At 38.4% G+C, this 23,548-nt stretch overlaps 1 protein-coding gene across 14 annotated transcripts in view; it reads right to left on the bottom strand.

Annotated features, from left to right (window-relative positions):
• STARD9 (StAR related lipid transfer domain containing 9) overlaps positions 1-23,548 on the bottom strand; it is a 106,839-nt gene that overhangs the window by 40,002 nt on the left and 43,289 nt on the right. For 13 of the 14 annotated variants that reach the window (XM_083837519.1, XM_083837525.1, XM_083837521.1 and 10 more), the window contains 13 exons: positions 19,723-19,839; positions 17,680-17,712; positions 17,532-17,593; positions 16,820-16,932; positions 12,447-12,516; positions 9,868-9,940; positions 8,869-8,936; positions 7,526-7,623; positions 7,113-7,313; positions 6,617-6,714; positions 4,854-4,931; positions 3,929-4,003; positions 3,030-3,209 (listed from right to left, as the gene is read on the bottom strand). In XM_083837519.1, the coding sequence (XP_083693645.1) occupies positions 3,030-3,209; positions 3,929-4,003; positions 4,854-4,931; positions 6,617-6,714; positions 7,113-7,313; positions 7,526-7,623; positions 8,869-8,936; positions 9,868-9,940; positions 12,447-12,516; positions 16,820-16,932; positions 17,532-17,593; positions 17,680-17,712; positions 19,723-19,839 (1,266 nt within the window). Of the gene's footprint in view, positions 1-3,029; positions 3,210-3,928; positions 4,004-4,853; positions 4,932-5,875; positions 6,581-6,616; positions 6,715-7,112; positions 7,314-7,525; positions 7,624-8,868; positions 8,937-9,867; positions 9,941-12,446; positions 12,517-16,819; positions 16,933-17,531; positions 17,594-17,679; positions 17,713-19,722; positions 19,840-23,548 lie in introns of those variants that run through there. The other variant, XM_083837518.1, reaches the window with a different exon arrangement.

The raw sequence follows: 23,548 nt of genomic DNA on the forward strand, positions 1-23,548 counted from the left end.
TTGTTATAAACTGATTATTGTATGCACTCTGAAACAATTTTAGTGGCAACTCTGCAAGTAATATTACAATTAATTATGGTCATTAAGCTACTTGATTTTTATATTCTTATGAGAATAAATTGAATATGCTTTCTGCTCCAAGCATATTGTAGTCTAGATTTAAAAATAAGTAAGAAGTAATCTTTGAAGCCTCAAGACTGGGAAAAGGGAGGATGATGCAGTTATAGGTAATTATGGGTAAATCATACTCATTTCTTGCATTTGAGGGGAAGGGAAGAATTACCTTTCAGCTCCTCACAGAGCTTGGGTCTCTAAACAGTGGGGAACTGAGCCAACTAACAGAGCCTTCTGCTGCAAACCCTGCTGAGACCTCCTCCCTTGCTGGAGAAGCTGAAGGCTGCATTATGCCCAGTGCCCCCGCTTTGGGGTAATTATCAAGATACATGTCAGCTTAACAGTCAGCGGACTGAACCACAAAATAGACACCTGCCTTGGCCACAACTTATAGAAAGCTTATGAACCATTTGCCTTTTGACGCACCTCACAAAACCAAGTGAGCTAGCACCACATATTTTACACAAAGAGAAGTAAATTAACTCCCAGAACACTTCTTCATCAATTATCTTATTGACTAAGGAAGGAGACAGTTATTACAACACCATAAAAAACTTTTTTCCAATATGCTGAAATAACCTTTTGGTAATTCAGAAAAGTATAATTATGGTTGCTCATGAAATTCACAATAGTTAAATGCATCCCAATTAGTGGAATGAATCTGGATGAGATTAGGTACAAATGAAAACTGCAGCTGAGAGCAAGGGTGAAGATAGCATGCAAGCAAACTAACTTGTTAAAGACAAAAACAAAGCATAAAACAAAGCATAAACACGACCCATTTCAAGTTATTTTTTCAAATGCTATTATCTGAGCTAATAATTTAAATACTCATACTCTTTCCTAATTAATATCGAATATTCTACCTAAAAAATTGAAAGACAGATGTTTCAGAACAAATGACTGCATAACTTCACCTTAACATACTGAGGTACATCTTCATATCTGCAAGTAATTTTACATTGTTTCTCTCTTCTGGCAGTGTTTCCTGACTAAGGGTGGAATTCCCAAAGCACATTAGAGAAGCATAAAGAGGGAGATTACTTCCCCCTTTCAGTTTTTGGAGTACTCTAATTTACAGAAAAGTTTGTGGAAAAAAGAGGAAATCATCTAAAACGATACCAACAAATCCTTATTATTAAGGTCAGTTAGGCGATAGGAAAAATACTTATTTTTGTTAATGAAAGCCAGAAAAAAGAAATAGAAGCTAAGAAAGAAAGGTTCATTAAGCACCAGCACAGCATTGATTAATGGAATTAACATTATGGAATAACAAGAGAATAAAAGAGTAACACAATGTCTGCTTTACATGATCTGAGGGCTGCTTCTCTTTAGAAGTACAAAGTAAATTGCCGTAATACATTAAAGTCCTAATATGTAAGGAACAGCTAGTGTTTTACCTTCTTGCTGATGCGATGAAGGTAATAGACACCAGAGTCTAAAAGATGCAAAGCACAAAGAAAAGAAAAGGCAGCATCTAGGAGCAAAGAAAGAGGAGACAAAGATGTTAGTCTGACAGAGACACTGGCTAATGACTTCGGAAGGTGACTCTTCAAACTAGGCTTATCCATTAAAATTAGTATCTTTAAATTACTTTAGGTGTTGTTATAATTACTATGTGAAAATATTTACTGTTTCCACACTGACACATAATGGAAAAACATTTAAATTGTAGCCGTTACTTTAAACTAATATTTCATGTTAATGTAGGATGGAGTAGTAAAATTTTAAGCATGTTGATCAGTGCAAGATGTTATTATTTGGTTCCTAATTATTACCCGGTACAATTTCTTTGTGCGGACATAAGACAAATTAGTAAGGTTTCTCTTTCAACATAATAAAGAATAGTGTGATTTCTGTTTCAAATATCCATTGCTGCTTTTTAAGAGGAAAAAAAATACAACATCCCAAAACTGTATCAAGTGGCATAGAACCTAGATTTGGATTAAGATATTTTATTAGTAGACAGATCCACAACAAGACCAATTTCACAAGACAATTTCATTTAATACACTGTTTGCTAATGAGCGCATCTCTGAATAGGTGCCCATCCATCATTCTTTTTATGTTAAAACAGCATCAATATTTTGGTAACTTCCACTCATTTAAACAACATCAAAAAAAAAATTAAGCCCAGCTTAGCCCTTACTTAGCCCTGACTAAAAAAATCCCCTGAAACTAGCTGACCTGGCCCTCACATCTTAAGCCACAATCCAGAGTAATACACATGTGATGCTATGAAAATTTCTTAGTGATAACAATTCCTTAAATGAGCAGCTACACAGCAAAGCATTTTCTATGAAGCCAGGACTTCCACCTGACCCTGGAAAATATCCACTCAAATAGGATTACAAGTAAGTAGCATTCATGCTGCACACCTGGAATCTACTTGGTGCACCTGATAAAGTGAAAATAGCAATAAACCGAAGTCACTGCCAAATTGGTCTAGTCAAAGGTTACCTTTGTACATGATCGACAAACATACAAATATTCTAGTCTCAAGTATACAAGTACCTACTAAAATCTAGACCAGTAAATCTGGTACACTTTAAGCACCATCCTTTACCTTTATACAGATCCATACCAGTCCTCATGCTTTATGAACAATCTACTAAGTCTGAATTAGGGTATTTCACTTTGCTTACCACACATTATCAAATAGTTTGCACAGGCATTCATAGGAGGTGAACTTATTATTCCATATGTGAATTCTTGTCTGCCTCCTCCATTTTCATCTGTCCTTTTCTGCTACTGTTCTCCTTTCACCTATGTATTTGTTCTTTTTGTGAATTGTGGCCTTTGTTTTTTGTTAGCTGTTGTTGTAAAGTCACCTTAACCATAATTCCATTTTTTTCCCCCAAATAAAACATGTTTTTAAATTTAAAGGAAAAACAAGACAAGTGACATTATCTCACCCTGAGATGATACAGCACCACTCCTGTGCTGAGGATATCATCATCCATGGCCATTAGATGAGGTAAACTGGAATCTATTGTTACTCCAGCTTTTTCTTTGTTGATGTCCACACTGTATTCTTCCATGATGGCCTTCCTGTCCATCCACTTACTTGTCCAGTCTTTGGTCAGTTGCTCAATCTTAAATGAGAAGAGGAGGAAAAACTCTTTCATTTAATAAGTAGTTGAATTTTTCTCATACATAAATTTCTTTGGAAAAAAAATCAGCACAGTTTTCCAGTTACTGTATGTAAAATTTTTTCACCAGTTGCAGTGCAGGTGTAATTCTAATTGTAGAACATTTCTGTGGCAACAAAAATAAGTTAAACCTGTGCTGCTACCTAGTGAAGCAGGCTAACCCACTGAATACTCATTCCCAAAATATCTGAGAGATGTATGATGACGCTGCTTATTTTTCCTGTCCTGAGAAGCTTAAGCAAATCTTAAAACCAAGATCTCCAAAACCTCTCCACATCACTGATGACTAAATCTTCACAGCAATTTGGTGACTGTGCAATAATTTCCCTTAAATAAATTGGAGGAGTTTAAACTTGGAAGACAAAGGAGTCATATCATGAAATTACTGTGATATACTTAGACAGTTTTCAAACAAGAAATAGATTGTGCAGACTTAGTAATATGCAATGGACAGCATCCCATTAGGGACACAAGAGACTCACCACAAATTCCTAGAGAGCGTGCAACATGCATTAAAGATGGCAAATTCCTACATATTCAGAGCAAACATGAAAGGATTAGGGCAAACACATTTTCACTGTCATTTCAGAACTGTGGCAATGCTATCCCTCCCAGTCCTGTGGAATGTAAGAGGGTTACAGCAGCATGTAGATCATACACACCTTCATCTCATTCTGAAGAACCAGCTCGGTCAGATTTCCATCCCTGTCATCGCTCCAAGAAGGACTGGAATTCCTCTGTACAAACAACAGTCACTGAGATCTGTGTTGGTTTCCTTATTAACAACTGGCAAGCATGTTGTTTCAATCTCCAAGATTTCAAGGTGAATTCAGGAGAAGGGAAGACAAAAAACATAGACATGCAATGCTGCCTACTCCTCTCTAACTATTGCATGCAAGTTTTGGGGGAAAACTAGTGAAAGTGCATTAACAGAGAGATTTCTGTGTAAATAAATCCTGGATTGTGGTTCCGGTGTTTTTCAGCAGAACATGCTCCCTGTGGCATGGAAAGCCAAGATGATGTTATTATTCCAAAGGCAAAGACATAAAGAGTGCCAGCTGTATTGTGAAGACTCAGAAACACTCGCAACCTCTTTTGGAGGATCAGAGTGTGCAGGCAGGCTGAAACCTCCAAACTACTGTTGAGACCTACTAGTTCACTTTTTTGGGGGAAAGAGGATTGCAACGAACTGGCAGGGAAATTACATCAGTGATTAACACTTGGCTGTCTTGGTGCTTGTGTATCCCTACAAACAAATATTTCTATTTCAAGGTATTGGTATCGATGCATAACAAAGCCAGCCAACTCTACAAAAGACAGCAAGGAAATCCTTTCTAATCATCACACAAGTGCTTATACTTCAGGATTATCAACATAATGCCAGAAAAAGAAGAAACACCCAAAATGCAGTTAGCCTTATAATTATCAGGAAATGATGCAGACATTTAATTTAATTTAAAATAACAAACTATTTAATTTTCCTCCAGATACAATAAATATGGAAAGATAAACAGATTAGATGAAACTAAGTTACTGTAGCCACCTAAAATGCCATTAAAGCTCATGCTGGGAAGTGTTCCTACATACCAGTTCAAAGCTTATCAGCATAGTTTTCAATCTGTCAATTTCTTCTCGCAGTTCTCTAATCAGTCTTACATTTGCATCCTGAAACATTGAGACACAGATATTGGAAAAACCATTGTTAAAATAATTCTAGCTAAAGAAGGCAATGCAGAGCTGTTCTGAGAGCCCAGAAGAGATGAGAACAAGCAAACTCACAACAATACTCCCTCTTCTACTCTGCTACAGACTCTGCGATGTACTGCTCAGAGGTCAGCATTTCCCATCTTTGATAGGTTTTCTTTTCCAGTAAACTTTGTTCCAAATCTTTTTTGAACACAGATTTGCCATAATATTTATTCCCATCGTGACAATAGCTAGACACATCAGTATTTTTATGCATGTATTTTCAAAACTGCCCCAACACATCAGAAAACATTGCTGTTTCTGTCATGCATAGGAGAAAATCAACCTACAGGAGACTAAGTCAGAACATATCCAACCACAGTATTAAAAAACCTTAAAACTGATTCGCAAAGTAGTTCCTGCCTGCTTGTGTGGAGGCATTTCCCTCACTTTCAGAGTAAGTATCGCTGCATAGGCAGTTGATGGAAATGAGCTTTTTGCAGACAGTTTAGGATAATTGTCTCTATGCTGCCAGTGACAATTTGACTTGGTTCAGTTTGCTGTGAGGGGAAGAAGGCAGCTACCTGAAGGGATGGAGTTAAGGGGCTAGTACAGATTGTGTGAAAGAGCAGTGGGGAAACAAGCTGGGAGGCTGAGTGACTCTATGAAACAGGAGGCTGATCCAGGAGGAACGTATTTACTCGCATGTGGCCTGTCAGAGTTGAGACCACTGCTGTGAAAAGCAGACTATTACTGCTACTAGTGCTGACTGAAAACTAGTTATAAGGCACTCTTTAAACAGAGAATGGAAACAGAGTCTAACTCAGGAAGCTGAACAAATAGAACTTCTGCACGGAAGTCATGTCTTTGAAATTCATGGTATACAGAAAAAATACATGATAATGCTTTTAGAAAACACAGACCTAAAGAATTTTAGTGTAGTAAATATACAAGGTTGGTTGAGTCACACAGGGGCAGAGACAGCATTCAGTTCTCCAAGGCAGCATCAGACTCTTCCTTTAACACCCTGCCACCTCTTAACTTGTGCAGTCTGTGTAGGACTCCTGCACAATCAAAGAGATGAATTTACCATACAGTCAGAGTTCACCCCTGGATATTCTGTGCAAAGAATGAAGCTATGGTTCTGTGGTAAAACTTCTTCCCATGTATTCAAAAGCTTCATCATGTTGTGTACTGCAAAGAAGACAAATTGAGACTACATAGGCTACCTTAAGCCTGGCAAAATTTTTGAATCCTTGACTCTGCAACCTTAGCATTGTTCCTTTAACATGCCTGAAGGAAGGGCTGTAAGGTTACACATTTGTACTAATACATTAAATAGTCATGAACAATGTAAGGGATTTGTAACTCCACCAATATTTAGGATAAAGACATAGGGTGAACACGCATGTCACAACTATTCAAAGGAAAGAAAGATGGAAAATGATGGGATAGATATGAAGAATGTAAAAAAGGTGTGAAATTCTAAATTATGTAAGCTGCAAGGAATCAAATCATTTCTGTAATACCCAGTCTCCCATTTAGCTCCAGCTAACATGAGAGAGAGGTATGAATTTTATTCAGAGAATAGGTATACTGAATAAAGCTTAAATAATACACACAACAAACTGAACAAGAATGAAAAGCGGAACTCAAGGCCTCACCTCATTCACTCTGGGCTTGTTAATAATATTTTTGGCATTTGAAGCATATCTCAAGGTACTCATGGTCTCGTTGTAGCTGGAGCTGGCAGGAGAAATAGCTACAGATAGAAAGCAAACAATGATTTTATTTAAAAGAAGCAATCAGTTTAAGCAAACACTTCAAAAATTTGGATGTTTTTCAGTTTGACTTCTTTATAAAACAAAACCCAAATATCCTTAGGGATTCATCAAGCTCACAGAAAATGACTTTTCAAATTTGTATTTATAAGTGAGTAAATCACATTAAATCAAAACTACGACATTGGAAAGTCTTATGCTTAACTTCATGAACAATCAGCACACCTTTTTATTTCCTGACATATCCTATGAAATATTTATGAAAATCTTTACAAGGTCAGACTCTAAGTGATATAGCTGACTTTGCACCTCAAAAGAGATGTATTTCAGGGGAGTAATGTAGTGCAAAATGATAACAATGAAAAGAAATCAAACTCACTGGCAATCATAATGGTCTTGGAGTTGCCCCCCAGACTATCCTTCAAAAGCCAGGTGAGGATGGAGTCACGGTACGGGATGTAAGCCGGCCGTCTGGTTCCACTGACACTGCCTGTGGAAGGGCTGTCCACATGACTGCTCTCCCCTTCGCTTGTTAGGGTGTTTATGCTCTGACAGCTGCTGAACATCTGTGAATTTTGTGCTGAAGGAGAAATGCAACAGAGCTCAGGAAATTAGTTATCTTTTTCTGTCATGACTATTTAATTTTCTTAAATGTCATTACAGTTTATGAAGCCACACAGCTGTTCTGTTCAGCTTTTGATTGTAAGTGTAAAGATTAAGATGTAGCACATCCTGGTTGAGTCCTACGCTTTTATCGCTACCCTTGAATATAAAGAACTACTGTGCGCTTACCTAAAGTGGAGATGACAATTCCAAGTGTAACCAATGACTTATTAATATTGGCACCTTCTGTAATTCGATCTTTACAGTAGCTGGGATCAGCTCTTTCACTGAAGCACACAAGCATGGGAAAGACAATGCAAACCAAATAAAAATGTTTAAGTATTAACACACAATCAACGTGAAAGCATCACGCGTTTTCCTTACACACAAGAAAACAGAAATAGCAAAGTGTACGATTAAAAAAATACATTTTGAACACTTCACATGAAATACTGCTCTCTGGTTCTGAATTCCAAACAACCATCAGAAAAGGCCACTGGAACAAAATGCTGATTAAGACCCACCGGAACATAAATTCAAGCCTGAACTGGGCTACCAAAGTTTAGCCGGGGTTCCAACTAAAAGACAACATACGTTACACAACCCTTATGGGCTCAGTGCAAAAATCTATACATCCCCTTATTACTACTTTCTCTGCTCAGATGTGCATGGGGATTTACGTTCTTGAGAAGAAAAAATGTCATGTTTTCCAACTGCTCTACAACTCTTCAGCACAACTTCTATCCTAATGTTCTCTGTCACATCCAGCATAACCACATGTATGGTATCATAGAAGCACATTATAGAATGGGGCTTAGGTTGGAAGGGACCTTAAAGATCACCTAGTTTCCACGCCCCTGCCATGGGCAGGGACACCTCCCACCGGATCAGGTTGCTCAACACCCCACCCAACCCGGCCTTGAACATTTCCAAGGATGGGGCATCCACAACTTCTCTGGGCAACCTGTTCAAGTGCTTCACTATCCTCTCAGTAAAGAATTTCCTCCTTACACCCCATCTAAATCTCCCCTCTTCTAATTTAAAACCATTCCCCCCTGTTCCTCATTGAAAAGTATAACTAAGATCAGAGACTTAGGAGCTTCTGAAACACAAACAACCTAAGTAGAAAGATAAGAATATTATCCCATGCTAGGCAGCCATAAAAAATATATTCATTTTTTCTCTTTTCAAGCTCAGATCTGGTAATTCCACTAATAGCTACTGGGAAAAACAAAACAAAACAAAAACTTAAAAAGAATACAGGGTTGAGTGGGATTACATTAAATGTTTGAAACAGCACAGTATTGGACCTTAGGGCACAGGAATTTATTTCCCCAATGAAATCCAGTACCCAATTGAGAAGAATGGATGACAGAGACAATATTAGCTCAATATTCCTTGTTACCATATACAAAAGATGGACTTACTGTTGTGTTATTGAAGTTTTAAAATATTAAATTTCATATGTTAGGGCAGTACTACAGCCTCTTCAGATAAAGTTATCTTTTTGCCATTTGGTGTATTATTATTACCTGCCTGCAAGGTCCACTAAGTTGATCTTGCTTGCAATTTCAGAGGGGAGATTGTTCTCTAATATAGCCTGAAGAAAAAACACAAATAAGGAAGATTATTCCTCCTAATTCATTAATGACAATAAAATAGGTGCCCTCTTTTGTTTGAAATTGATTTGCACTTCTGACTCTCTCACTGCCTTTCCTTGTGACCTTGACTCACTGGCCATGTTCACACCATTAGCTCAACAGCTTTCTCAGCTGACAGAGAAATCCTCTTACACGGATTTCCTCTTGAAAAAAAAACAAAAAACAAAAAACAAAAAACTTTACCGCCTAGCGACTGTGAAAGCCTTTCTCGTAGATCTTGCACAGTTATTTTCCACTAATGTATTCCAAAGGTCTCTTGTGAAACTACTGAAAAATATCCCCAAATGTTCTGTGATTACAGGATGTTAGAAGTGTGAGATAGAAAAGGTCTATTGGATCACTGAAAGACTTCCCTGCCAGAGAAGGATATAATTCCTCCAGAGAAAGGGTGCATTGTCTCTGAGAGGACTGGATGCCAAATGCTGAAGAGATGAGCACATCTGAAATGCTGGATAGATACAAAACTTTGGCATTAAACTAATGCTGCATATACTTTAGTTAAGGATCCTAAATGAGTGCGACAAAACATAACCTCAAACATATCCACAGATCATTTTCACAGCATCCTAACAAGGCATAATGCAATTCAAAGGGCTGGGTAAAGCTTTAAACATTTCTTTTTACAGCAAGTCTTTGGCATCACTGCTAATTATAAGCTTGCATAAAGAAACAAGAATACTTCCGTAAACACTTAACACATCAGGCAGTGTAGGAAGGGTAATACATCTGCAGTGTGATCCAAAGGAAATCAGTAACAGTTTCCACCGAGATTATTACAAACAGCACAAAACAGTGACAGCTAAACAATGCTCAACACATTGAATAATGCTTTTTTAGAGTGAAAAGGAAGTTGGATTATTTTTAGCTAACCTGAGTATAGTGGATGGTGAAGATAGCATGGGATCTGCTGCTGGCATTGTGGATATGTGTAGCTGCTGTGATTCTAGAAAGAAGAGCATACCATTCAATTACATAAGGCTTATTTCCCTGTATTCAGACAAAGCACAAATAAACAGAGCAGAGTTGATGGAGATGAAGGAATGTGAAAATTTGATAATATGGTATGCTGCATTCTTGGATCTGATCACACAGAGTGACACAGGACCTGATGGATAGAAACCAACAGTGAAGTTAAAGGTGGTTTAGCCCTCCAGCAGCACCCTGAAGAAATATCCCAAAGTGTCTTGCAGTACAGGCGTAAGGGGTTGCACTAGGGTAGAACACAGCAAAGAAGTACAGACAGCCATAGCCTCACACAGCTCACCCCAGACATCACTGAATGTACTGGCCCAATACTTTTTCCTCCATATTGTTCTCTTTTTTATTTCTTAACCCTTCAAAGGATCCAACAAGCTTCCTACACTACTTTTGAATATTTCCTCTGTCACAGGGCTGTTGCAGTAGTTTTACACCATTAGAAGAGCCCAGTGAGATTAGCAAGCCTACAAGTACCAAATGAATACTGTGATTCACTTGCGTAGCACTTGCTTGCCTTTCCCATATGGACAGGTTAGACCTCAGGCTCTAGGCCTCTGACCCATGCATTCTGGCTGGCAGGTACCAGATGCAGGAGGAGGAGCATCAATGACACTCTTCCACTCTGTAACAAACTTCTGGAAATTCTACTTTCCTTGAAGTTCTTGTTTTCTTGTCCTTCTTGTCCTTGTTTGGACAAACCCAAAGAAAGGTTTTGCCTACGGCTGAAGCCAGGTCACAGATCCTTTCCTTTGTCACTCCTGGAGTTTCTCTTGAATACAAAATTACTCATTATTGATTATCAGTTACATGTGCAGCCTTCAGCACCAGTTTTGTTCATCTTACCATTGACAAGAGCAGGTACTTTTAGCAGCGGAAAAAATGACTATGGGACCATGTCTTTGTTTTGAGCCCAGCTATAAGAGTACTGCAAAAATAAACTGCAGTAGAGCACAGCAGCTGTGTGCCTACCACAGGAGGCCAAAAGCCGAACTCTGTTTGTTACCTGTTGCTCCCTTCTTTCTACAACTTCACAGACATGTGACCAGGCACTGCCAAAAGCTACAAGCAGTCTAATGCATCATAACTATAAATGAGCCTAAACTGAGGAAGCAGAAGAAGGTGAACTAATCTCCAAGATCTTGGAGGAGGAAGACGAACAATTAGGTAAAGGGCAGAAAACAGCAAACAGTTCTACAAGGGGCAGAGAATACAGGGGAACAGCACTGAAGTTTATAAAGCAAAAGTGAAAGGCACCACCCATATGCAAGGGCATGATCTTTCCTATATAAACCTCCAGGCCATCATGCCCCACCAGCTCCTCTCCTGCCTACAGCCATGTGAGACAACCACGATCTGTTCCCCAACCCTTCTCCCCCTGTAACAGCTTGCTGATTTACATGTGGCAGCATATGCCAGACTGCAGATGTTTAAAATTAGCTTGTTTGCATTTATAATGTGCTAATAAATACTCAGCAGAATATTTCATTTGAAAATTCAGCATCAAAGAAACCTACACACAAAATATTGAAATTCTGATTTTGTTTTCTCTGTATCTTCTGTTTCCTCAGCAATGAGACCACTGTAGGACAACACTAGTAGACAGACTGGAATTTTGTAGTTATTCCGAAAAACCCCCTTCTTATCACAGAAGTATATCTATTGGTCGCTAAAAGCAGAAGTGGCAAAACTTAATCCTGCTGTATATTCTATGTTTTTATGATAATGCAGCTTAGTTTTTTATTTACTTCACAGCACCACTGATATTCTAACATCTCAACGCTTCTTATGATAAGAAGTAATGTGAATCTTGGAACTGTGATTTGGTTTTGGGGGGTCATTTCAAATGATATCCTTTTCTATCACTTTAATGGCAATTGTATTGATGTCCAAAGCTGCCTGTAAAAAAAAAAGTAAAACAAACAAACAAAAATCTTGACTAATGAGAGCCAAAGTTGTCAATTTCACTGGTATGCCAATTCCCACACTTCTGCCCTGGCAGATGTTTGTGATTTGGAGTAAGAACAACAACAAAACTATAGAATTCTAACAGATAATTATAAAACAAATACACTATCTTTTCAGCTGTTATACATCGTTAAGTTACACAAACAAATGAGTTGAAAGCTATGCAGTCTAAAGCATCATGAGGAAGTGGAGAAGAAATAAAGCCTGTTTACAACAAAACATTTTCCTGGCATGCATTTTTTATTCCAGGCAGATGGCAGAATATTGTGGGTAAGTCAGCACGGGTTCAGTTATGAAGAAATGTGAGAAATGTGTTAAACAACAACTTCACGAGTCCTTGTAACTGTTATTGCGGCTAATATGAGGATATGTAGCATCACACATCGTATCTTACATTGTATCATAGACAAAGCACTGGCAACACTGGATGTAAAACAAACATCAATGAAATCAAAATAATGGTGAAAGAAGTGTTAAATAAAGATTTATTTTTTTTTAGAAAATACCTTTTAGCTATTCCCTCTTCAAGAAGTTCTACAACTTGCTTGTAGTCTGTAACTAAATGTTGAGATAATCCTGCCAAAGATTATAAAAGAGTTAAACGCATATTTTTCTCAGGAAGTTTCAATCAGTTCATCTTATTAATCACTGGGAAATAATACTAACAATTCATCCAAACATCAGGAGCGTAACAATATTCTACTGAGACACCAGCCTATTCTACAAGTAGTTGCTCAACTACAGTTACGATTTAAAAAAATAAAATATAGCAGTACACCTTTCAGATGCAGTGACATCAGTATAAAAATGCCTTGTACCTTCAAAGTACAGACCTTTTCCAACCTTTCTGTAGAACAATGGTATTAAAAAACCTGTATAACTGCAGCTCCATAAGAAATTTTCAGCTACGTCATTGCTACTAATTGGGTTCACACCCTGTAAAGAAGCTTTTGGTCACTGCCTCTGAATAATGGTTCTGCTCACATGACTAATAGAATTAGGAACCATCTACTGTGAATATTTACCATTTATTTAACTATGTTTGAGTCTGCAACACTGAGGAGTCTTCACACTGTTCTTTCCAGAGGGTACTCAAATATGAAACACGTGGCCTTTTTACATCTTCTGCTTTCAGTACATTCTGTATTTTATTTTATTTTTAGGGGTAAAAAAAAAAAAAACCACCAAAAAAACCCACAGAGAAAACAAATGAAAGAAATACCGCATTGCAGAGCCCACTGAATCAGACTGGTCGTTGTGACTAACGCGGCCCCAGTGGAGGGCAGCACACTGCTATGCTGTAGTGGCATTTCCAGCACCTTACAATATGCAAATTCTAGCAGACACACAAAATTAATTTCAACAGGCTTGTATTTCACATAAATCTGGTTTAATGTGCCTCATTTGCATTTTATGGTGATGATTATCATTTGTACTGCAGTGGCTCCTAAAAAAACCCTCAAGTTTGAAGAAAGTCTTCATGCAGTCCAGCGATACTTTTTTTTCCTCACAACTGCAGATTCAGGTTTTGTTTTATTGCAGACCACAGAAGTGTGAATGAAGGCAGAATACTGAAAAAAAAAGTTATTCATTTGGATCAAATAACTTATATACTGCTAGAACTCGAGCCAAGATGAATATGAAATTCAACAAGACTGAAATGGGTATTTCTGACATTGTCAGAGAGTCTATCCTTAGATGGTAACAGCTCACATAGCTTTAAATGAAAGCAAAATCTAAGCCAAAGATAGTTGTTAAAGAATTAGAATAAACTCCTGACATGAAGAAAAAAAAAAAAAGAATTACCCACACTTCAAAAAAGCCCCCACATACTTGCACACACTCAAAGTATAGGATAATTTTCAAAGAAAAGCTTTTCTTCTGCTCTCCAGTGTTGCTTTCCAATACAATAATTCCAGAAGTCATCACATTTTCCATTTGAGAAAGAGGCCTTATTTTTCCAATAGTTCTGGGATCTTCAAAACTCAGAATATGGAAACCATCATATATTGTTTTCCCCTACCATTTTTCAGAGTTTTACTTAACTGAATAAAAATAATTTATATAATGAAAGCATGGAAGAAATTGTTGCCTATCCACATTTCCATAAGTAATGGAATACTGAATCTAACACAGAGTTCTGAACATTTTGTTTTTCAATAAGGTAAATTAAATTTGTAAATGTTGCTTGAGAAGTAACAATGAAGTGTTTTTTTTTGGGTGGTGGAGAAAGAAAGGTCATCTTCAAGTCCAACAGAAAGACCAAAACCTCTTGTTCATATAGAAATCTGTCTCAGAGTAAGACAGAATCTCCCCCAGAAATCCGCCTCAGAAACAAAATAGATTGCATCATTTCCTGATTTAAGAGAGGCTGATTCCTTAACAGTGCAACCATCTGTGAGAGAGAAGTTTGAAACGATTCCAATCTAAAGCACTGGAACACTTTTAGCATTTTAAAGGCTACAATCTCACAGCCCTTACGTGGAAAAATGATGGGCTGGAAACTATTCAAAATAGTTTCAGAGCTGGGACTTCCTGACTGGGCTTGCAAGTGGAAAATACATTGCCCGCAACAATGCGAATATCAGAGCAACTAAGCATCCTTAAAAGGGTTAAATTCTGATTTTCCTCTGCCTGCTCTTCATCTAAGTGCAAACTGTACTCTGGGTATCATTGACACCAACCACACGACTGACACACGATCAGTACACTGGAGAGCACCTCATCAAAGTCTGCAAACCTTCCAATTGCTGATAGCTTGCAAGAAGTATGATGCAAATACAGATGCTAGTCCTTAACAAATTGTTTATTATTTAAGTTAACCTTTTTCCATTATCCTTTTCTGTTATACTACAAAATTACAAAATCTAATCAAAAGGAAAGTGTTACGGGATATTTTAGTACTCTAACATAGAACTGTTCTACCCAGAATTTTTAGTTTTGTCTAAGTAGTAAGTCCTTACTCAAAAAGGGTAAAACGAAATAAAAAAAATAAATTAGAACTGGAATAGAAACGACAAACTTGGCCTGGAAGGTTCCAGATGAAGACAAAATAGTGACAAAAGGCAAGCCAGCCCATTGGCAGAAGCTATAACTTCATTTACTTTTGAAACAGGCAAACTCCATTATATGTAGCCAAGGAATCACTGGAGATACAGTCCTGAGAAAAGGGATGGAAATTGCCAAGGAAGGAAGCAGTTTAAAGACCTTTTCTTGTGTGGTGAATGAGCAGCTGCGAAAAGAAAATAATTAGTATCTGTACTCCACCAACAATAATGTTCTCTGATAACAAGCAGGTAGAAAGAGAATCTTGGAAAGGCCTCAATAAAGGCCAAATGTCTATGGATCTGCTTTTCAAAGAATGATAAGTTTGCCATACTAATGAGACCATCAATTCATCTATTTTCCAACTCTCCTTGAACAGGATGCTGATGTGCTGGGAAAGCACAGCTGAAATGACCAGAATGCCAGACAGTCTCTTGTGTATAGGACCACGCAAGTTAAACACTTCCCAAATGCTCATTTCAAATTTTGAGAGAAATCAGTAACAACCATCAACTGTTAGACGTACTGTTACTGATACTGCAGGTGGCCATTCAATCCCTGACTCAAACAAGTCACCCTAGCTGTTGTCATATCTCAGCTTAAATCTCTGAGGTAGGGATAACAATATGACATGTAATGATGTGATAAAGAAAAAGAGGAGACAACTGAACCAGGAGGGACAAAAAAAAAGAATTTACAAAATGAACAGAAACAAGAACTCTATATTTAAAATACAGAACAGATCAGTATTTGATCTGATGTGACAGAATCAATACAATTCTGTGAGATACATTTGCATATTAAATGTATACCTCCCATTTTGCATTTGCATATTGAATGTATACCTCCCAGGTGTTACTACCCACTTGGTGGCCAGCCAAGCACTTGCAGAGACTCTGATACCAGTGGCAAGTTTAGAATTCTGCACACTGGAGAGACAAGGCAGGTGGAAAACGAAATGTGTACATTTAGTTTCTAAACAAACTTGGCAATTTCTGAAACTTGCAATAGTTCAGAAAAGGTTCTTTCTTCTGATCTTGGCTGTAAAGTTACTCTGTATGATTTTGCACTGGTGTACTGATTTTGAGATACAGGACTTTTTTCAGACATTGGTCAGATAAATGGCAATGTAGCAGGCAAATTTTACATCAGTGCTAATTTACAAAGCAACAGTGGCCAGATTCCAATTTAAAGCTATGCATGACCCTGAAGCGAAGGTACCAATCAAAAGTGGACATGAACTGGATGTACAAAAATTATGGGAGAAAATAAGAACTAAAAATAAGACAGACATCGGAATTGGAAAATGATTTTTGTTTTCATCCAGTCTCTTCTGTCACCTGATTTGAAAGCTATGATTCACTAGAAAACACAAAGACACCTGAGGGACTGTAGTTGCAAGTGAGAGTTAAAAAGTATGTGATGTTGTTGTTTGAATAATAGACTTACATAACTCATCCTGTGCCTTACGAGTTTTAAGAACGGAAATTAAGCATATTGTGTTCTCATTTGGGTAATATAGATTTTAATTGCTTCTCATAGTGCAGTCTAGAACATCAAGCAGCTACTTCTTTATTATTATTATTTTACAAATATACTGCTGCCAAGCACTGAAACAGGTATTAAAGGGACTTTAGGCTGGTCTGTACAACCCATTTAGAGCTGATGTTGGTGGACCTCTTGCTCAAGTTAGATGTGAAAACAACAAAAGCAAAACACTGTGGCTCATACATGACCTACACCTGGAAAGATCAGGACAGGAACATATGCAATACTTAAAGACTTGATACACATTTACATATATTTCTGATATCAGTAGTGAAGCAACTCTCACCTTGTACATATGGTCCTGTTTCAGGGTGTTCTCTGACTCTGAGTGTGTAAGGTTTCTTGTGGTCTGACTGTTTTAGCAAATCTCGGACGCGCTCATTATATATTTCTAGAAAACTGAAAAGCAAAAAAATGTAATGTTAAGTGCACATAACTGGGAAAAACACACACACACGCAAAAAAAAAAAAACAGAAAGAATATACGTAGACAGTGTAACTACCTAAATCTTGCATTGACATTCATGACAAAGTTAATTAATTCATTATCTCTGTTACTGCTCCTTCTTACACAGTGCATGTTGAAAGAACTAAGAGTAGCAAACTTCCAAGAAGCAAGAGGCATCAAGCAATTTAAAAAATCACAAAATCTGCCTTTTTAACACTAGTAAGCTTAAATTCTCAAGTTTCCAAATGTAGTGCTTAATTAAGCCAGTGGAAACCATGAATAAGAATGGAATGGAGAACTATGGCTCAAATTTAGAAGTTAAACAGGAAGTAAATTCAGCTGTCTACAGAAAAGTGAACAGACAGATCTATACTGAGATGGAAAACTGAAACCAACACTTTCTCATCATTCCCCCGTGTTCTCCCCCTTGTCCCGAAATGATTATTATCTGAGAAAACAGAAACAAAATAAACTAGTCTTTGCTTTGTTTGACTACAGGAATTTATTTTTGAAAGCATCCATAGGATTCCCAAAATGATGACAAACTTACCTGACCTTTACTCTGCAAGATGCTGCCTGGTCTGAGTAATCGTCTTTCCTTGAAAAGAGGCCCTGCACAAACCAGTTGATGTACATTTTAAATCCATCCAGAAAATCTAACAGCTTAAACAATTGCAAGTGAAACAAAAAATAAGTACCTCACATATACGAGGTGTCAGCCCAATGGATGCCTTCAAATAACAACACAAAAAAAATAAAATTAAACAATATACTTGCTATCATTGTTGCAAAATTAATTTTTAAATAAAACCCAAATAATAAGAAAAGGATGGAAAGGCACAGCACTGAGGTTATGACTGTATGGTAGATTACAACACAAACCACTCTGTATTGCAGTTCAGTACAGCATGGCGGTGCCCTACTACTCCAGCTGAAGCATCTAGCACGGGACTAGTGTGCTGTGAAATGTCACCTGTCTTAGCTTCAATGAAAATGTTTCTTGTAGCAAAAGTCACTTTAGAGCAACTTACACAGCATCAATAAGAAATTTAGAGACTTGCTGGGTTACATCCAAGCTCCAAGCACTGTTTGATGTAAAGACACTGGGCAGGTCTTTGTCAGGGGTGTTTCAATGTAGGTAAAGCCAGGACAATACAGACTAGTTTGATCGGTTACTGATATTTTATTTTTCCTTATTCTACTTACTTTATTTTGTGCTATGGCATCACAAAACTTTCTGTTCTAGAGTTATAAACCTGGTCTGTCAGAGAAAAGATATGAGCTGCTAAAAACACTCAAACTACCCAATTTAAAATTTGCCTCAACGGGCTACATAGCACTGAAGTAGTACTATGCTTTTTTGTAACAAACTGTCTGACATGATTGCTCACACTTTGGTGACTGCAGCACCCTGAGAGAGAATCTCAGGCTTAGGTGGAATCTCCTTGCTGAAGAGCATGAAAGGCTTTTAAAGGGTATGCTTGAAGAGGGTTGGAGGTACAGAGAAATTCTGGATTCCTCAAGTAGATATACTACCACAGACAAAAGTTCAGTTTAGACACTTGATTCTTCCTAGTTATGAACACTGTTTCACAGTGCATATTACTAAAGATTAAATCAAAGCAGGATTTCATTAGAGGAAACAAATCACTTTATAAGCCAGAAATATCTAAGAAACAAGACAACCTGGCAATTTTCTTAGAAAGAAATAATGATAATTTCAAGAGTTGGCTATTCTGAATTGCTAAAATATTTCCAAAACAATTTAATACAAATAGCCTAGTTTATCTCTCATCAACTTTTATTTTAACATTTCAAGAAGTTAAGCTTGATTTAAAACAAAACAGAGAATCAGGTCATGATCTGACAAAATCCAGTTGGTGATGTCTGGGGATTAAAAATAAATAAATAAACCCAAACTCTTGTCAAAAGCACAAACCACACCAGAACAGTCTTTTTGTATCTCTGGAGCTTGAACAAATTTTATTTGTATTTCACTTTATAAATTGAATTAGCATAGGGGAAGTAAATAGCTGCCCACTCAAAAAAACATTAAATAGAATTTCTCCTTTTAACAGGCAACTCACACTTAACCAACAACCAATAACATTTATGGATAGAGAACAAATTGCCTTGCGTTGCAGCCAAACACAGGAATTCCTCAGCTGACTCCCATCAAACTGAGTACCAAGGGTAAAGGGCACTGTAAGTGGTTCCTGGCAGCCAAGTAACTTAACATGCAACAGTTTCTAAAAACACCATTCAATTCATTTCAAAGCTGGAAGCAAAGCAAATATTAGTTTCCACAGGCCAAAGTATAGCTTCTGCAACAGATAAATGTCTCAAGTAGATAATGAAGCTTGTTATAAAAGTATTCCTTTGAATTATATCCAGATTTATTTGTGAACATAATTTAATTTCAGCATGGCTAGAATTGCCAAAAAAATCCATGAGAAGAAATACTTCTAAGTATGTCTTCTAAGTCAGCAATAAGTTTCACACACAGTAAAATAAAGAAATAAGAAATATTTCAACACCACCACATTCACTATTTTTTTAGCCGATGCTATGTTATTTACCTAAGGCTAAAGGTTTGTCTCTTATTTTATATATAAAAAACACCAAGAAAAAACATACACGAGCATTCTGCTAAACCAGCACCATAATCACAGTTTAAGAATAAAACAATGTTTCTACATCCCACCCTCAACCCTAAGTGTAAAACAAATGGTGTAACTCACAGGTGTTCCCATCATTGTGTAAGTTTTTCCTGAACCTGTTTGTCCATATGCAAAAAGGCAGATGTTGTATCCTCTAAATGCACCTGACAACACAGAAGTGCCAAGGTCCTGGAACACCTGGAAAGACCAACAGAGACATAACAGTCCATGAGTAACATACCTCCCTAGAAACAATCTGCATTACTTGTAGACCTTTCAGCTTTAATAACACCATATGAACAATGAGCTTCATAGCATTTGTATTTCTAATTTATCAGGCACAATGTCAAGTGTCCAGCATTCGCCCGTCAGATCATCCAAACACTGGTATGCCAAGCACAAACTGAGCATTGTTTAACTGTGATTTCCTGCCTGCCTTCTCTTATTTTATGCTTAAAATAAAAGACGTGTAAATTCTTGAGGATCCTCTTTCCCCACCCACCCATATTTTTATAGTCCTCACTATAAATCTAGCAGAAAAGCATCTCTTTGAAGCAATGACATCAATAGGAGCATTAGACAAGAGAATTACAGGTCAAAACCAAAGCCTAACCCATAGCCTGCAAGCTATACTTCACCCAGGCAATGCTTCTTTCTGACCCATTTGGTCAGTAAGCAATGCCACCAAATGTTAAAGTGCATTTCTGTTCGTGGCACACACACAGTGACGTGCCTTCTGCTGCTCCTAACACAGAGCCAGGTATGGCTACCACCGTCAGTAGCTTCCAAACCTCACATTGGTCTCGCCGCGGCTGCAGAAGTTGGGCCATGACAGCTAGACTACTCACATTGCGAGGCCGGGATAATAGTTCATTCTGCTTTCCCTTTCCTTTTCGGAGACACAGCTGCCCCAAATTGTGGCCATGTTCTCAGAACATCAAAGCCTTGCCACAGACCAGCTGAAAAGACACCTGGCAAAGTTTTCTAGGAAGTGCACATTGGATCAAAAGGTTCCAGTAGGCAGGCCGCCAAGCCCTTAACACAGCATTAGCCTTTCAAAAGAAATGTTGCAACTATTAATGATCTTGCCATTCACACAGGAAACTAGCTAAGGTATATAGAATGATGCATAGGATTTCCGTTACCAGGTCATTTGGTTCTCCAGCAGACAGATAAATGTATTAATTTGATATACAATTCAATAGAAAAATGAACTTCATAGTTATTACCACTCCATCTAAACTGCCCAGAAGAGATTAAAATCCTCCTCCTGAGACTTTTATTTTCAGATTGTACTTCAACTCAAACTGAAACAAGGAGCTAATTTTCATCTGAAAAATCAATAACATCCCCATTTAGAAGAATTTGACTACCCCTGCCTATACGTGTAAAGGTATGTAGAATGTGGGAACATCTGCTTCATTCAGGTTATCAGATCAAGGACCTTCTCAATTCAAAGAAAGCCATAAGTAACACTGAAAGTCATGAACAAAACTCACAGACACAAACAGACTTGACAAGGGCCAACAGAGGCAGAGAAAGTCTCCAGTCGGTCCCTGATGGGCCACGAAGAAACTGACATGTAGCTTTAGAGAGGGCCAATCCAGACTTGCTAAGCAACAAGCCAGGGGAAATAAGAGGAACAGAAAGATTTGGGATACTTGAGGTGCAGCTGCAGGGCTACGCAAAGCTTATTAAGGTACATTTAAGGGAAGGGGACTGGGGAAGAAGAAGGAGCGCAGAAGTGGCTGGTCTCACAGAAGCAGCAGATCAGTACGCTTGTCTGACTGAGCCCCATACCTGACCACCACAGCCAATGCTATTTTCTTATTTAATAATTTCTTGATGTTCCCATATAATCACACCCTCTACCCCACGCATGTGCTGTAAGGACCAGATGCCAGCAGCTGGTGAGACTGGAGCAAGTTTAGGGCTGGTGATGGAGCCAGAAGGTGAGCAGGCATCGCACCAGCAGCACCAGCAAGTGGAGTGAGTGGGAGTAAGTGACAGCAACTGGAGTGGGATTGCGTGCTGTAGGGTCTATGTACCAGCTACTAAGGGAACTGGAGCAGGCTGAGTGTCTCAGTATCAGCAGCTAAAGAGGGGACCATGGGTCACAGGGCCTGGGTTCCAGGTGCCAGCCACTGGGGTAAAGCAAGTGAGGGTCTCAGCATCAGAGTTGAGGGCCCAGGTGCCAGCTGCTGGCCAGAAGGGTAATGGGAAAAGAGGGGTTTGGAGGGCTGACATTTTCTCTTGACACAGTACATGTTGATGTGCACTTGTGCAATTTGCTGGTGAACTTCAAACTGGATGTGCCAGTAAGCGGGAGATCCACAGTCCAGCCAGGAATATTAAATGGATGGAGGGCCTATGGTGGTAGCTGAGGGACTCAGCAGAAGGGTGGTTGTGAGCACAGGCACATTTGCTAGTGAGCAGCAAGCTGGGCTACCAGGCAAGCAAAAGACCTGCCCAGCAGTTAGTAGTGCTCACGCTCCAGGCAAGAGTATTAGATAGGCCCATGCTGGTATCTGAGGGATCTGCAGACAGGCACATGCACATTCCTAGACCTGGAGAGTTATAGGGCATGCATTTTCACCAGCCAACTTGAGCCCCAACCAGCTGGATAGGATAAAGGGAACCTGACTGCCTATGCTTATGTTTTGTGTGTGCTGCTAGTGTTGTACGTGGGTGCTGCTGAAGGCAGAGGCTTCTAGGGCAGCCCACATGGGCAGCTCCGTCAGCGTCCCGTGTCCTCTGTCCCTGCCAGCAGCTGTAGTGTTAGGATGCAGACCAAGACTCATGCCTGGTTGAACCCACAAAGGGGAATGCAGCTACCCCATCCATCAGTGTGGGATGGAGACACCTCCAGGGCTTGAGGCACACAGGGCTGGCCTCAAAGGGTTGGGGAAGAGGAAGCCCCAGCTCCAGGAGTCCACAGGAGGCAGTGAGTGACCTTACATATCCTTCCTTAGCTGTATTGTTTATTATTAGGAACAACTAATTGTAGTCTTAAATAATTAAATGAAAGCACAAAGTCCAGAACACACACAAAGAACTCCTAGTTTGGTTGCAACACAGCTGCCTAGTAATTCCTTATGAGGAACAATATACCATAAAAAGGTCAACCTTTAAAAGCAGAAAAACTAAAGTATGTAATAGCAAAATACATCAGTGGTGTGTAATTGAAGGAGGAATGAAAAAAATAATTGACGTTATAGTGTACTGGTTAAAAGTTATGGTGAAATTAAAAGTATTATCACACTACTTTCACAGATATTCCTATATAGAGGGACATGGAACCAAATATTTGCCATGACGTTGGTTTAGAACTTGTATAAAGAACACAGCAACGCACAAAAAGACAGAGACGGGGCTTAAATGAATAGTACAGAAGAAGCACATGAACATGTCAATTTTAAGGTGCCACTATGAAAAGAAAGTGCACAGTTTAAGAGAAAAGAGGAGAAGAGGAAAGTTTAGCACCAGGAATTTTAATAGCCTGAGCATTAGCAGAGGGAGCTTAAAATGGGCTAGGCAAAAACTGAAAGCTGTAGCTTCAAAGCACCAGACAAAAGAAAGGTGAAAAAAAAAAACAAACAAAAGAACAATTACAAAGTGGGTTCTGAACCTTGTAGGTAAGTAGGGAAAGTTGTATTTGATGTGGTAAGGGGAGAGAAGAGTTTCTTCTTTCCAGCAGCAGAATGGAATTACCATGAAAAATCCTCCCAGAGCTTTTACAAAAACAGTTATTCTGTTACGCTCTTCAGATCTAAATGTTTCCTGATTCCACAACTAAAACTGAGAGAAAAAATGTTCCTTATAAATCACGTACGTATTGGAAAGTATAAAAGAAGATCACAGGCAGCACTTTGTCCATGAGGCTTGCCTTCTGAGTTGTGGGAAAATA

The sequence above is a fragment of the Anser anser genome (assembly GCF_964211835.1).
Source record: "Anser anser genome assembly, chromosome: 5".
Classification (NCBI taxonomy): Eukaryota; Metazoa; Chordata; class Aves; order Anseriformes; family Anatidae; genus Anser; species Anser anser.